Here is a 13,964-nt window from a genome sequence, read left to right on the forward strand (position 1 = left end):
TGCCGGTCAAGACGGGTTTGGGTACACAAATCCGGCACTGTTTCAGCAGTGTATCTGTACTGTTTAGCAGTATATCTAGTATATCAAGTATATAAATTCAGAATAATTCAGATAATGTCGAGTATTATGTTTAGTGATTAAGTTTTCTTTAGATCGTCAGCATCATTGTTGCTCAGTTAAATGTTAAATGTTAAATGTTTTAAATACGTTCTGCATATTGTGGTGTGAATGACTGTTCATTATTGTGTTTATTTGTATTAAGTTTGTTCAAGATCAAGTATCAGACCAGTTCTCAATATGCCGCTCTTTTCGAAATTAAGACAGATCACTACTAGGAAAGGGGTACTCGAAGAAGCCGTTCCTATCCCTCCTAGGGACACTCCAGGGTACTTCATGTATCATAAACATGGCTTAGACGCTATATTATTTCTTGATTTATGGGTAGACTACACTAAGGAATTACCAGAAAGTCAGAGGTGGCCCGCAGCTGGGACCTGGGATGCAGAGTGCATCATGAAAGTAGAAGATGAGTTATGGAAAAGGAAAGTCAGACAGTCACAGAAAGACGCCATTGAGTTATGGCGTAAAGAATCTCATAGACGTACAGAAAAAGCGCTCCGACAGGAAGAGAAAAATAAAGAGAATTCAAATAGAGTCCGAGAAAATCTATTGATGGAAGAAGGTACACGAGTGAAATCAGAACAAGTAGACAGACAAAGAAATGCCCTTATGAATGGTATGTATCCCCTCCTGGCCGAGGGATTACCTAAGGCTACTCCGGAGATACCAAAAGACTTGCCACCCCCATTGTTTCCAATAAAAATGCATCCTAAGGGGCATCCTAGAACCGCAGAAGACGTTTTTCTTTCCTCATATTTAGATGACGCAGCTCCCGAGTATGCAAATCCCGCCCCACATAGACCGCCTGCCAGGGAGGTTCAACGCCAAGATCCAGTATCCGTATCTCTACAGCAACAAATCCTGACACAAGTTCCGGCAAGCGCATCTGTTTCTACATCTGTTCCTACGGCCACTTCTATAGCTATGTCCACACCTATAGTTGCTGTATCCCGTTCAACGAATCCTTTCACACCCGATACCCCAGACGGGGCTACCGGAGGTGCTACCAATATTTTTTCTACGCCGCCCAGAGTAAATAAACTTACCTTTCAAGAATCAGCACATTCACGTACCCCCAAACTCATAAATGCCCGCACGCTTAAGGAACTTCTTATAGATTGTAGATATGACCCTGTACCCGGCAAAGAGGACGAAATGATCATGGCATCATTACGTATCAGACGAGCCGCGGTGTATTTAGGGAAGTTACCAGGAATGACTGCGCATCTAGATAATATATATCATTTTGTCCAAACAGGGCGAGATTCTGAATGTATTAACAGAGCTATGGAATACCAGAAAGTGGAGATACAGGGGGAACTGTTACGTTTCCTCATAAATTGTGTGATCAGAAATCAAGACCGACCGGGGGTAGACCCGGAAGCAATGCAAATACTTACCAGGTGGAGCCAGAATATATCAGAAGGGAGACATGATAAGCAAAAGTGTATAATAGCCATGTGCCGAAAGATTGGTAAAGAAATAGAACGCCTACACGAAGAGAGATTAGCGGTAGACCAGTTCGAACAAAGCGAGGAGGAAGGATCAGGACTGCCCATAGGACAGTCAGACACCATAGCCTATGTAGGTAGAGGAAGATCTTGTAATAGTACTAGATGTTTTATTGACCCGATACGTCCGATATGTCCAGATAATAACAGGAATTTCCAGACACCTATAATAAATATAAGGTCCCCCGAGCATTCGTTCCAAGCCGCTGACAAATTACTCCGAGAACGAAGGGGTTATCATTTCCTCGATTCTATGGATGAACAAGAATTAGCCAGGTCAGCCGTTCAATGGGTTGACAGCCCCGGAATGTATGGTGATGATACAGTAGCACACACATTTTTGAATCTCACCCCAGACGAACAGCGTTTAGCTGGGATTTATATGATTCAACAACTCCTTATACTATATCAGAGTCAGCATTCAGATCCTGGTCCTTTACATGAAATACTGACTGAATTACTCACGAATAGATGGAGAGGTTCAGGTACTAAGTTAATTAAAGAAATACTAGAATCAAGAAAGCAGTACATTCTTTTTGTATGCCCAGAACATGTCTCATTGCCCATTAAGGAAAGAACCACGTATTACATGGACAGACAGAATCCCTTACGAGAAGTACACCCAATAAAAGGCGAGGACAATGAGTTTAAACGTGTATTTGTATATACGCCTATATCGAAAATAGAATTGTTACAAATGAAGAAAGTGGTACCCAGTCATGACAAAGACCCAGCGGGTTTCCACCGAGAAATTAAAGACATGTTACTCATGGGAGAATATACCTATCCCGACATTATGACAATATTGAAGGTATTAATGCCTGCTGGCATTTATGAAAAACTCAAGGAAAAAGAGTGGGAGGTGGGAGACCAAAAGATAGAATGGTCAGCATTAGAAGCAGAAGAAAAGGCCCGAACTGCAGGAGCAGGGCTTGGGGATAAAACTAAAGCACTACCAGGTTTACTAGTACAGGTACTGCCACGTTTATTAACTACGAAAAAGGAAGATTGGGGTACAATTTCAGCCTGTAAACAAAAGCAAGATGAAGACACTAGTGATTTCTATGCCCGATTTGAGAAATGTTTTGGTATAAATAGTGGCATAAAAGCAAGTAGCGAATCTTACCCACATCTGTTTGTGACAAAATTAGTTGAAAATTCCTTACCCCAAGTGAAGAATAGAGTATTAAAATTCGAGAGTACCTGGCAAGGTAACACCCCATCACAAATGTTACAAATGTTACAGTACCATCACAATAGAATTAGAGAGGAACAAGAACATGAACAAAGACGCATGAAGGACACGAAAATGAAAATGCTAGTCTCCCAGACAGTTCCAGCTGAAGGACATAAAAAGGGTACGACACAGTCTAGTGTTTCGGCAGGTCCTGTAAAAGGGACATGCAACTATTGTAAACAGCCAGGTCATTACGTACACGATTGTCCGGTTTTAAAACATAATATCGCCATAGGTAATACAAAAGAAAGACCACTGCCACCTAGACAGGATCAGAATGAACAAGGAGCCGCGCAGCACGCACAGTCCATGCCAGCTCCACCACAGTCTATACAGTTTGTGCCAGCTGCACCAGCGCTGCCTGTTGCTGCCACACAAACCACGACGCGACAGCTGTACCAGACCGCACAGTATGACTATCCTGATTATCAACGATACGCATGAACCAGCCTAGAGAGGGAAGTTGACTTACCCCTTATTGAGGTCCCTGTAGACCAAGAAGGACCTTATGTACACAGTGAATTATTAGGCCAAGATAGAACATTTTTACTCGATACAGGGGCAAGTCGAACAACCATAAAACGTAGTGAAGTTCCAGGGGCACCCCTCTCAGGCTCACAGAATATTTCCCTTGGTTTTTCAGGAAAACCTATTGTTAATGAAGTGTCACAGCCTCTTCCACTTACGATAGGACCTTTGACCCGAACTACAGATTTATTGCTTACTAAATCATGTCCAGAAAACTTGTTAGGTATAAAAACACTGAAAGCTCTAGGAGCTATAATATGTTGTTCTCCGGAAGGAGTAAGATTGTTTTTACGTGATTTTAAAGGTCACTATGTGTCTAGAGACATGGATCCCCGACTGCAGACTTTACCTACACATCTATGGGCACAAGGCCCTACTGATGTTGGTTGCATGAATATTACACCATATCGAGTTACACTAAAGGCAGGAGTAGTACTACCACGAATGCGACAATACAAGTTACCACCAGATGCTGTAGTGGCTTTACTACAAATCATTGACGAGCTCATTGCCCAAGGAGTGGTTGTGGAAACAGACTCCAATGTATGTAATTCCCCGATAATTCCGATTCTTAAACGAACAGATCCTAAGGCCCCGCCAGTATATCGATTGGTTATTGACCTGCGCGAATTAAACAAATGCATTGTGCCACAATTTCCTGTGGTCCCAGATATCTCGTCATTACTGACAGCTATTGATTCTGAAGCAACGTTCTTTACTGTAATTGATCTCAAGAATGCCTTTTTCAGCGTCCCTATAGATCCGGAAAGCCAATACTTGTTCGGATTTAGTTTAAATGGACGTAGCTTTAAATTCTCACGCGCACCTCAAGGATTTACAGAAAGCCCCAGCATCTATAGCCAAGCACTGAAACGAGAACTCGACAGTATCAACATGCCAGTTAACACTGCCATGCTTCAATATGTCGATGATCTGCTGATCACCGCTAGAAGCGAACGCGAATGTGAGCAAGCATCACTGACAGTTTTACAATTTCTAGCCGAAAAGGGGCACAAGGTGTCCCCTTCTAAGCTGCAATTCTGTGTCCAGCGAGTTGTTTATCTTGGACACTCGCTGTCCAAGGAGGGAAGGCAGCTTACACCCGACCGCATTCAGTTAATAGCTAACATGCCAATACCCAAGACACAAAAGGAGGTACGGGCTTTCATAGGCCTCACTTCATATTGTAGACAGTGGATCCCTCAGTATGCATTTCTAGCAAAACCACTCATTCAGTTGACAACGCAGGAGGCAGCCACATCGACTGTTCTCCCTTGGACTCAGGAACATACACAAGCTTTTGAAAACTTAAAGACAGCCTTATGTCAAGCACCTGTTTTAGCAACGCCATGTTACAGTAAACAGTTTACACTCTTTGTTACAGAACGCGAAGGTACTGCCTTGTCAGTACTCACACAGGAACAAGCAGGAGCACACAAACCATGTGCTTATTTTTCTAGTACATTAGATCCAGTAGCTCAGGCTTTGCCTGCGTGCCTAAAATCAGTGGCAGCGACAGCTTTAGCAATCAGACAAAGCGATGCCATAGTGTTAGGACATCCATTGACAGTTCAAGTACCACATGCAGTAGAGGTTCTTGTAAATAGAACGCAAACACAACACTTGACTATAGCACGACTTACAGGGTATGAACTAACATTGTTTCAGCCACATATAGAAATCAGACGTTGTAACACATTGAATCCTGCCACACTTTTACCTGTAATCGGAACAGACCCATTAGCCCATGACTGTATTGAAGTTATTACAATCACGACGAAACCCAGACAAGACTTAACCGATGTCCCATTGTCAGACCCAGACCTGACGTTGTATGTAGATGGTTCATGTATGAGAACAAGTACAGGAGAGTTAGTGGCCGCTTACGCAGTCACAACAGACACTGAAATCATTGAAACAAATTGCATAAATACCTTGTCAGCTCAAGCCGCAGAGCTCATCGCTCTGACACAAGCCTGTATTCAAGCCACAAATAAAAAAGTCAACATATATACTGATTCACGTTATGCATTCGGAGTTGTACATGACTTCAGCGTGCTGTGGCGAGAGAGAGGTTATTTAACTTCTCACGGTGCCCACATTCAGCACGGACCCCTCATTCATGCCTTATTAGATGCAATACATCTACCCACTGCAATATCAATTATGAAATGTAAAGCTCATACGAAAGTTACTGATATCATTTCTCAAGGCAATGATCTAGCTGACAGAACAGCTAAACAGACTGCTCAAACTCAAACATCCGACATGACAAAGACAATAGTCCCGACGCCAACACATTGTATGACGATTAAAGATCCTACTCTTGACGTAATTGATATACAGACACATGCTACACCAGACGAAATAAAGAAATGGACTGAATTAGGAGGGATCCAAACGGATCAAGGATGGATGATGAAGGAAAAATCTGTGTGGTTCCTTCCTGATTCAATGGTCCAAGTTATAATTAACACTATACATAGTCCAGCGCATCTAGGAGAAAAAGCTATGCTAGATAGCATTCAACACATTTGGTTCAATAAACATTTACGAGCAGCAGCTAAACAAAAAGTTCGTACCTGTATGATCTGTTGCCAGTTCAACCCAGGAAAAAGCGTTCCCGTAGAACAGGGTGGATTTCAGCCTCCTGATCACCCTTTTGAAGTCCTCCAGATGGATTATATCCAGATGGAACGATGTCGAGGATTCAAATATGTTCTCGTAGTTGTCTGTGCTCTTTCCCGTTGGACGGAGGCATACCCGGTTTCAGATTACACTGCCCCGACTACTGCCAAGCAGTTAGTTCGAGAATTCTTCCCACGATACGGTTTTCCACGTGTTGTTTACTCAGATAACGGCCAGCCGTTCTCATCCGAATTAATGAAACACGTTTCACTTTTGTTAGGTTATCAGTGGAAATTTCACTGTGTCCGACACCCCGAGGCAGCAGGACTCGTAGAAAGACATAATCAGGTCCTGAAAATTAGATTGTCCAAAATATGCAGAGAGAAAGGTGTCGACTGGGTAGTAGCATTACCAGTTGCACTCTTTTACATGAGAATGGTAGCACACTCTCGAACAGGGCTATCCCCGTATGAGGTGATCTTTGGCAGACCACCAAATATGTGGGGGACGCCTATACCACGCAAAATAACTGATATTGACTGTAATATGCTGACAGATTACCTGGCTTCCTTGATGTCTGCACTACAATCTTGTCGTTCACAGGTAGCTGCAGCTTTTCCTGACAACACTGAGGTGAAACCCCATGACGTAATTCCAGGCGACCTGGTCCTAGTGAGGAACTTTGATCGAAAGACTCAGCTGGATCCTAGGTGGAAGTCGCCGCAGCTGGTCTTGCTTACCACAAGGACAGCCGTGAAGATCGAAGGTCGAAAAGGCTGGATACATTCAAGTCATATCAAGAAATTCCATGGACTACCCTCGGATGTGAATACCACACCTTGTGTGTCTTCACCCATTGACTCAAAACTTCCTTTTGTTGAAAAGAGTAATTCCGAACTTTATAAACTAAAACTCAGGTCTAATCAGTCAAGCAATTTGATTGTTTAAGTCCTCTCCGAGGTGAAGCGGTTGAATTGTCTCTGACATGTATCCCTTGGACCTGAATAGAGAATGCACCCGAAAAATGTTGAAACGACAGGCGTACTGTAAATCACTGCGTAGTCATTGCACAGTGACGTTATTAATTTTGTTTTTCTTATGTCTTTTAATAATTACTGCAAGTATATTGTTGCACATATATTATCCTATTTCTAGACATGTTTATAATATTACTGCTGAACATTCTTTTAGCGAATTACCTCCGCTTGAGTTGTCTTATAGATTTGCGCTGCGCAATAACACGTTTATTAGTATGTTACATCATTCCCATCAGGTTAGCAATGCTACAAATTGTTGGATATGTGGCCGACTCCCTCCCTATCAGAATTATAAAGGAATTCTACCTCTCTTTCCATATCCGTTCACACACAACGGCTCCTGTGGAGCATGGTTTAGCTTAATTAATTCTCTAGATTCGAATTCTGCAGTTTATCAAGATAACTGGGTATGGGGAAATTTGAACTTAGTTTTACTTAAGGTCTGCTATCCTAACAAGGAGGGACTTCCCCAGAGAACAGGAACTGATCTAGAAAATGAAGTGTATGGATTAGGTAATTTTACGCTTAATCTTATGATCCTAAATGTCGAATCCGAAGCTACTTCAATTTTGCCCGCTATGTCAATATTTCCAGTAAAAGGTGAACTATGTGTAAGAAAGAATGGTTCCATACATATGGGCCATAGTAGATGCACCACTGTAGTAGAATTTAGTGATCAAGGCAAGTCGACATTTAGAGCTTCCCGCCATTCCTATTTCATATGTGGTCAGACGGCATATGTACGTTTGCCTCTAGATTGGGATGGTACCTGTTACATTGGATTTCTTTTGCCACCTGTTTTCCTCGCTCCTTCTGATTATCACAGAAATACTCATTTGGTATATAATAGAGTAAGGAGAGATCTCCCAATAGTTGATTACACTGAAACAGCATGGGAAAAATACACAGATTTCAATAAAGGTCTCTTTCCCTACATAGGTACCGTTACTAATAGTAAGCTGATACGTAGATTAACTAGAACCCTTGAAGCAGTAGTGAACGAAACTATTTCCGCCTTAGGCAATTTAACAGAAGAGCAGTCTGCTATGCGGATTGTTGTGCTTCAAAATCGTCTTGTCCTTGACGTCATCCTGGCCGATAGGGGCGGAGCTTGTAGGGTCATCGGATCAAGTTGTTGCATTTTCATACCAGAAAATTCGCCATCTGTATATAAAGCCATAACTCGCCTTCATAAGATTGTAAGCCAGATACACCAGAATCCAGGCACCTGGACTTGGTCCGGTTGGTTTTGGAGTGTATTATCTACCTTTGGATGGAAGGTCCTATCCTTCCTAGGTATTGGCTTTCTCATACTATTCAGTTGCTGTCTATGTCTACAATGTGGACCAGCGATCTGTGGTCTGTGTGCCACATCGTGTATTCCACCACCAAGATTTCATTCATCCCGGAGGAAGAAAGAAGAACAAATGATGCTATATGAACAGATCAACGGATTGATGAAGATTGATATCTCTTAACGGGCAAGTAGGGGACAAGGAGGGAATGTGGAAATATGGATTTTTCTGATCAGTTATGTCCCCTATCTTGGACCCCAACGGTTTCATGTATGAATCACAAGTACATGTATGTTCCCTCCAGTTCCAGTTATGAAGACGCAAACACATGTGCGTCCACCGTCAACATGTCCTCTTTCAGATCCGCCATGAATAGGCCGGATATTCCATTCCTAAGTATGAAAGGCCACCGGCTTTATATGGTTAATTTATGCCATTTTACAGTCCAGGCAAGTAGGCCCTGATTCTGTCATCAAGCTTTTCTTGCCTTCTGCCTCTGAAGCTCCAGTCTGAGCCTGCATCTGTGACCATGAACTTTGTCTCATTCTCTGCGCGGCTCCCAAAGCCTGACATCAGCCTGTTGCCTGCCAAGAAACTGTATTTCACCTTCGAATTTATCTGCTTCGCTCCCTGCCCAATGCATTCCTGTCTAGTAGCTTAAGTAAACATTCTGCCAGCTACCGAGCAAAGGCCCGGCTTCTCTGTCTTTATGCAAGTAATTCATAGCCCTATTACTGTGGAAGATTTCTACCCACGCATCTAGTGTAGACACTTAGACGCTTGTACACGCACTAACAGTCAGTATAGTCAGTATAGAATAAGATTCTACTCTAAGAAGACCTCTCTTTTGGATAACATAGTTCTTTAAACATAGGATGTTAGATATGATTTGGGATTAGGTTGACTTGACCCTCCAGACTTCTGTCGCCACATGTAGAGCTAAACGTCAAGTCCCCTTCACCCCCTAGTTGCACGTCAATCACACGTCATGCGGCTGCGCGCGCATTTCCGCCAAGTATTTCTGCTGACATTGCGAAATTCTTTCATGTAACCACCCTATTATGACATCACATCTGATGACGTTCTTTAATCACACCCAGTTACGCCTATTTTTGCTACGCATGAATATATTATCCACACTATCAATTGTTACGCCTCTCGCATTTGCTTCACTGTAATGCCTATTGTATAAAAGTGATTAATTATCAATAATGTATGTACTTCACTTCCTGAACCTTCGTGGTGATGGAAATTGGAGCAACCGATTCGAATCGACCATTGGAATAAAGCCCATTCCGAACCTCTAATACCACGGATTCTGCCTCTTATTTACTGAGCTATTTTTTATTATGTTTCTGTATCAAATTAAGTCCCGGTAATTAAATTATTTACCACAACCTAATCAAAGTTTTAAAGAATTTTGGAAGTGCTTCTCTCCAGATTCTAGTCTTGACATGCATTTACTTCCTCCTCGGTCCTTCCAGACAAGTGTGATGCATTGTTTATATTTTATAGTCTTGGGTACTGCCCAGATGCCTGCTTTTCACCTAGGAAGTTATTTGTTTTTAAATGTAACACTGTTATGAAACTGCATCGTAGCAAGTTCTGTTTGGAAAAAGTAATTTTATTTGGGAGGGTACTTGTGATTGTCTGCTTGTATTATTTGTAATAGATATGTTAATATTGTGACTGAGTGTATCTAAGTATACTTTTGTTTTAGGTGTTATGGCTCTCTTCACCCGAGGAAGCCTCATCCTTTGTCTCTCTAATTGATGGATATTTCAGACTCACAGTAGATGCTCATCATTATCTCTGTACGGATGTGGCCCCACCTTTAATAGAACACAACATAAAGAATGGCTGTCATGGACCTATATGGTAAGTGGAGGTCTCCATGTTTGATATGTTCATCAAAGCCATGGCATATTATGAGTGCTCTTTACCGGTGTAGTTAATTTGTGCTTTTGCCAACAGGAACAAAGAAGAATGCAGAAATGTATTTGCTGTCCCTGGCCAAAAAATGCCAAATTAACTGTACCGTTCAATTACAAGTATTAAGGAAATTAACTGTAAACCCTTTTGATCTCGGAACGTATGTAGTTGGAACTCACCTCCCGTGAGCCACCATGACTCAGGAACTCCTGAATTAGATCCTAGTCCATGCTAGTAATTTGTAAATCAAGTGTGGGGCCTACCCACAGAGGTTAGATATCTTTTGGCACTCATAAAAATGGTGGGCCGGTTGGGCAAAGCCAGATGATGAGTGGAACAGACTGTCAAAGAAAATATCAATAATGTGCTTTGGGGTGAGTCTGAAGAATGTATTTTTTTTAAACAGAAGTGATTACAAAAAATGTATAGAAGTCTCCTTGGCATTTATTAAGGAGGGAACGGGGCACATTTATGATCAAATTCAAAAGTTTCTCAAATAAGTTAACTTGGTTTTAATTTATGTTGCTCTAACAAGCCGCTGCAGATGATATCCCATAGGAACGAGAGAAAATCAAATCAACTGGAAAACTATCTAAATGGGAACAAGACTCCTATAAACACAACAGTTTTTCGAAGTTCATGAGTCCCAAGATACAAACCCTGTCGAGCTAAGAAATGATAGCTGCTGGTAGACAATGTAGAAAAGATGGCTGCACAATGCTACATATTAAACTTTAGCATAATTATTTATTTAGATCAATTATGAACAAATACAATAAAAGGAGCAATTATGATGTAGATTCACCTGAATTGGGGTTGCTGTTCCGTTCTGTTCTCCTCCTCATAACAGACTTTTATAATCCATTATCTGTGTTGAGTTGTACACAGGATCCAAGAACTTAATGAAGTTCTTCAAGATGGACCATTCACAGTTGGGGTGTTAAGTCAAGTCAAATATATCAAGAGCAGGAGTACCCCACCGTATGTAGCAAGTTTCATGTCAATGTGAAACATGTAAATTGCAACTATTTAAAATATTTATATTACACTGTTGCCTCGCAGATAAAGTGAAAGGAAGGCAGTGGACTTGTTGATTATCAACAGTAGTTCCAAACAGCCCATCCTGTAGGCTGGGGGCAAACCGTGAAGCAGGACAGCTAGCAGCCATAAAACAACATAAATAGTACAGTGCGACTAAAAATAGCAGTGGGCAGGGATTCCTAAGAATGAGAGGTGAAGACCATTTTTGAAGTTTGGGTGCACACCCTTTGTCATCCCTTGAGTGTAAAAGGTATTTAGAGGCTGCTACTTAATTCCATTGTGTTCCGCAAAACGTCCCCAATGACATTTTGGAGGTTTGTGACCCTGTCAGCCCATTGCTAGCCTACCAAACGTGTTGGATGCCTTCTGAAAGTTCTCAAGACTCTCCTCTCTGTAATTTAGAGATGGGAGTGATGATGCACCATTGGACAATTGCATATGATTTGTTATTTCTTTGTGTGGTTGCAAAGGATTCTAGCTTACTTGTTCTTTTTTTTATCAGCATGTGAATTACTTTTCCAGCCTCACAATCCTTGCAGACACAGCTAGCATTCTGTTCTCCACAGTGTTGCATTAGTTTTAGGGCCAGCAACTTCTGTGTAATGTTATCAGCACTCTTTCACTTTAGAAAGGCCCAGTAGGTCGCTGTGAGCAGCTCCATCAAACGCAGTCACCTTGTTGCTTGGGTGGTGTTCTGAGTAAAAGTAATCTTTCAACATAGCCTCTTCATCCACGAGAGACTGTCTTTCTGGTACTTTCCCATCTTCCCTGTTCATTACAGGTAGCGGTCCAGAGCCATGTGTCGCGAACCCCACAATGTGTAAATCGGATCTATTAGTGGCCTCTTGGATTGCTGTTTACTAAGAAACCACATATAAATATCCTGGGAATGCAGGACACAGAGTCCTTTGGTACACCGTGGATTGAGGGTTGGGTGGGTGACGAGTGGATTGATAGCTAGAGACCTGGTTCAGGGAGAGACCCCCTCTGTTATCTCTGCATTAACAGGTCTAGGATTGTGTCAGTTACCTTTGACTTCTGCTATTTTATTAATATATAACTATTTATTAAAAAATAATTATAGATTTGATATACTATTATCATTTATTGCACTGGTACATGGGGCTGTAGAAATCAGAATTTTTATTTTAATTAAGACTGCACACCCTCACATCCGAAACGCACTATTTGCCCATGGTGGCTGAGATAGCTAAACAATTCAAAGATATTTTTGTGTATTCATAGTCATTTACAGGTGCCAACCCATGATGGAGATCACATGTAATCCAGCACCTTAAGATCAGGTTTTCATCTGAGAGTTCTGAATGGCTGTTAAAGTTACTGTAATGACATCCAGAAAGCGAGTTTAAAGGCCCAAGAAAAATCTGTAAACCACCAGCTGACAAGACAGTAGTAGATTGGAGGCTGTAGACATTTGGGTTGGCATCAACGCAGTGTGCTGAATGGATATTAGCAAACTATTTTAGGAACCGGTAGGATCATATGAAGGTGTTACTAGAGCATCTCCCAGAGCAAACAACAACAAAGCTACTGTGAGGATATGCATAATTCCATGTCTCAGACTTGATATCTAAGGTACAAGGCCAGATACAGTGTATAATGTTTAATAGCATTACCCAGTTTAAAACGACTAAGAAAACAAGACCCAATGGTTGATTGAGATACTCTCGGCATGCACACCGCACTTTGTAGGTTTAACTTCTTCAAGTCAATATGCATCAAGAAAGTCCTTTCTTGCCCAGCCTCTCATATACTAGCAGCAAGAGGTTATGCAGTGGAAACAACCACACACACCTACATGGAGACTAACCAAAAACGATTGGACTGCCTAACCATTCCCCGCTCCCACACCCTGCAGATCGATGGAAACTTGTTAGCCTGGATTGATTGATTGATTGATGTGAAACTTATATAGCGCGGCTTTCGCCCTGCGGGCATCCTGGCGCTCAGACTGATGAACCAATATCAGGAGTGACAGAGGTAGGATGGAGAGCCAGCCTCAGTTATACTTTGGGGTATAACCAGGTTTTGAGACCCTTACGGAATTCTAGTAAGGAGTTGCACTGTCTCAAGTTCAGTTGGAGCTTGTTCCACATACTGGCAGCAGCTATGCTGAAGGCCCTACCACCTACCCTAGAACGCTTAAATCTCGGGACTACTAATAAGCCGGCTGTGGAGGATCGAAGTTGCCTGGTTGGTAGGTGACGAACAAACCTGTCCTGTAGGGGGACTGGTCCAGATCCATGCACAGCTTTGAAAGTCAGACATAAAGACTTAAAGGAGACCCTCTCCTTAACTGGGAGCCAATGTAGGTCCCTTAGTGCTCTGGTACTGGAAGAGCTACGACATCTGTTGAGCACTAGTTTGGCTGCTGCTGACTGGATCCTTTGCAGTCCCTGGACGATGTACTGTGGGGCCCCCAGGTACAAAGAGTTACAATAGTCAAGCCTGCTTAATACTATGCTGCGTACTACCGTAACCCGAGACTCCCTAGGGAGCAAAGGTAGGATGCCCCGGAGCAGCCGCAGCAGAGCAAAGCAGACATTGGCGGTCTTACTGGCCTGGGATATCATCTGGAGGTCGTCATCAATGATCACTCCGAGATTGCGTACCT

The 13,964-nt window shown here is 42.2% G+C and overlaps 1 protein-coding gene across 5 annotated transcripts in view; it reads left to right on the top strand.

Annotated features, from left to right (window-relative positions):
* Window positions 1–13,964, top strand: part of JAK1 (Janus kinase 1) — a 647,675-nt gene that overhangs the window by 364,377 nt on the left and 269,334 nt on the right. For all 5 annotated transcript variants that reach the window (XM_085602371.1, XM_085602373.1, XM_085602374.1 and 2 more), the window contains one exon: window positions 10,077–10,234. In XM_085602371.1, coding sequence (XP_085458497.1) covers window positions 10,077–10,234 — 158 coding nt within the window. The remainder of the gene's footprint in view (window positions 1–10,076; window positions 10,235–13,964) is intronic.

This window comes from Triturus cristatus, chromosome 4_2 (assembly GCF_964204655.1).
Source record: "Triturus cristatus chromosome 4_2, aTriCri1.1, whole genome shotgun sequence".
In the NCBI taxonomy this organism is placed as follows: Eukaryota; Metazoa; Chordata; class Amphibia; order Caudata; family Salamandridae; genus Triturus; species Triturus cristatus.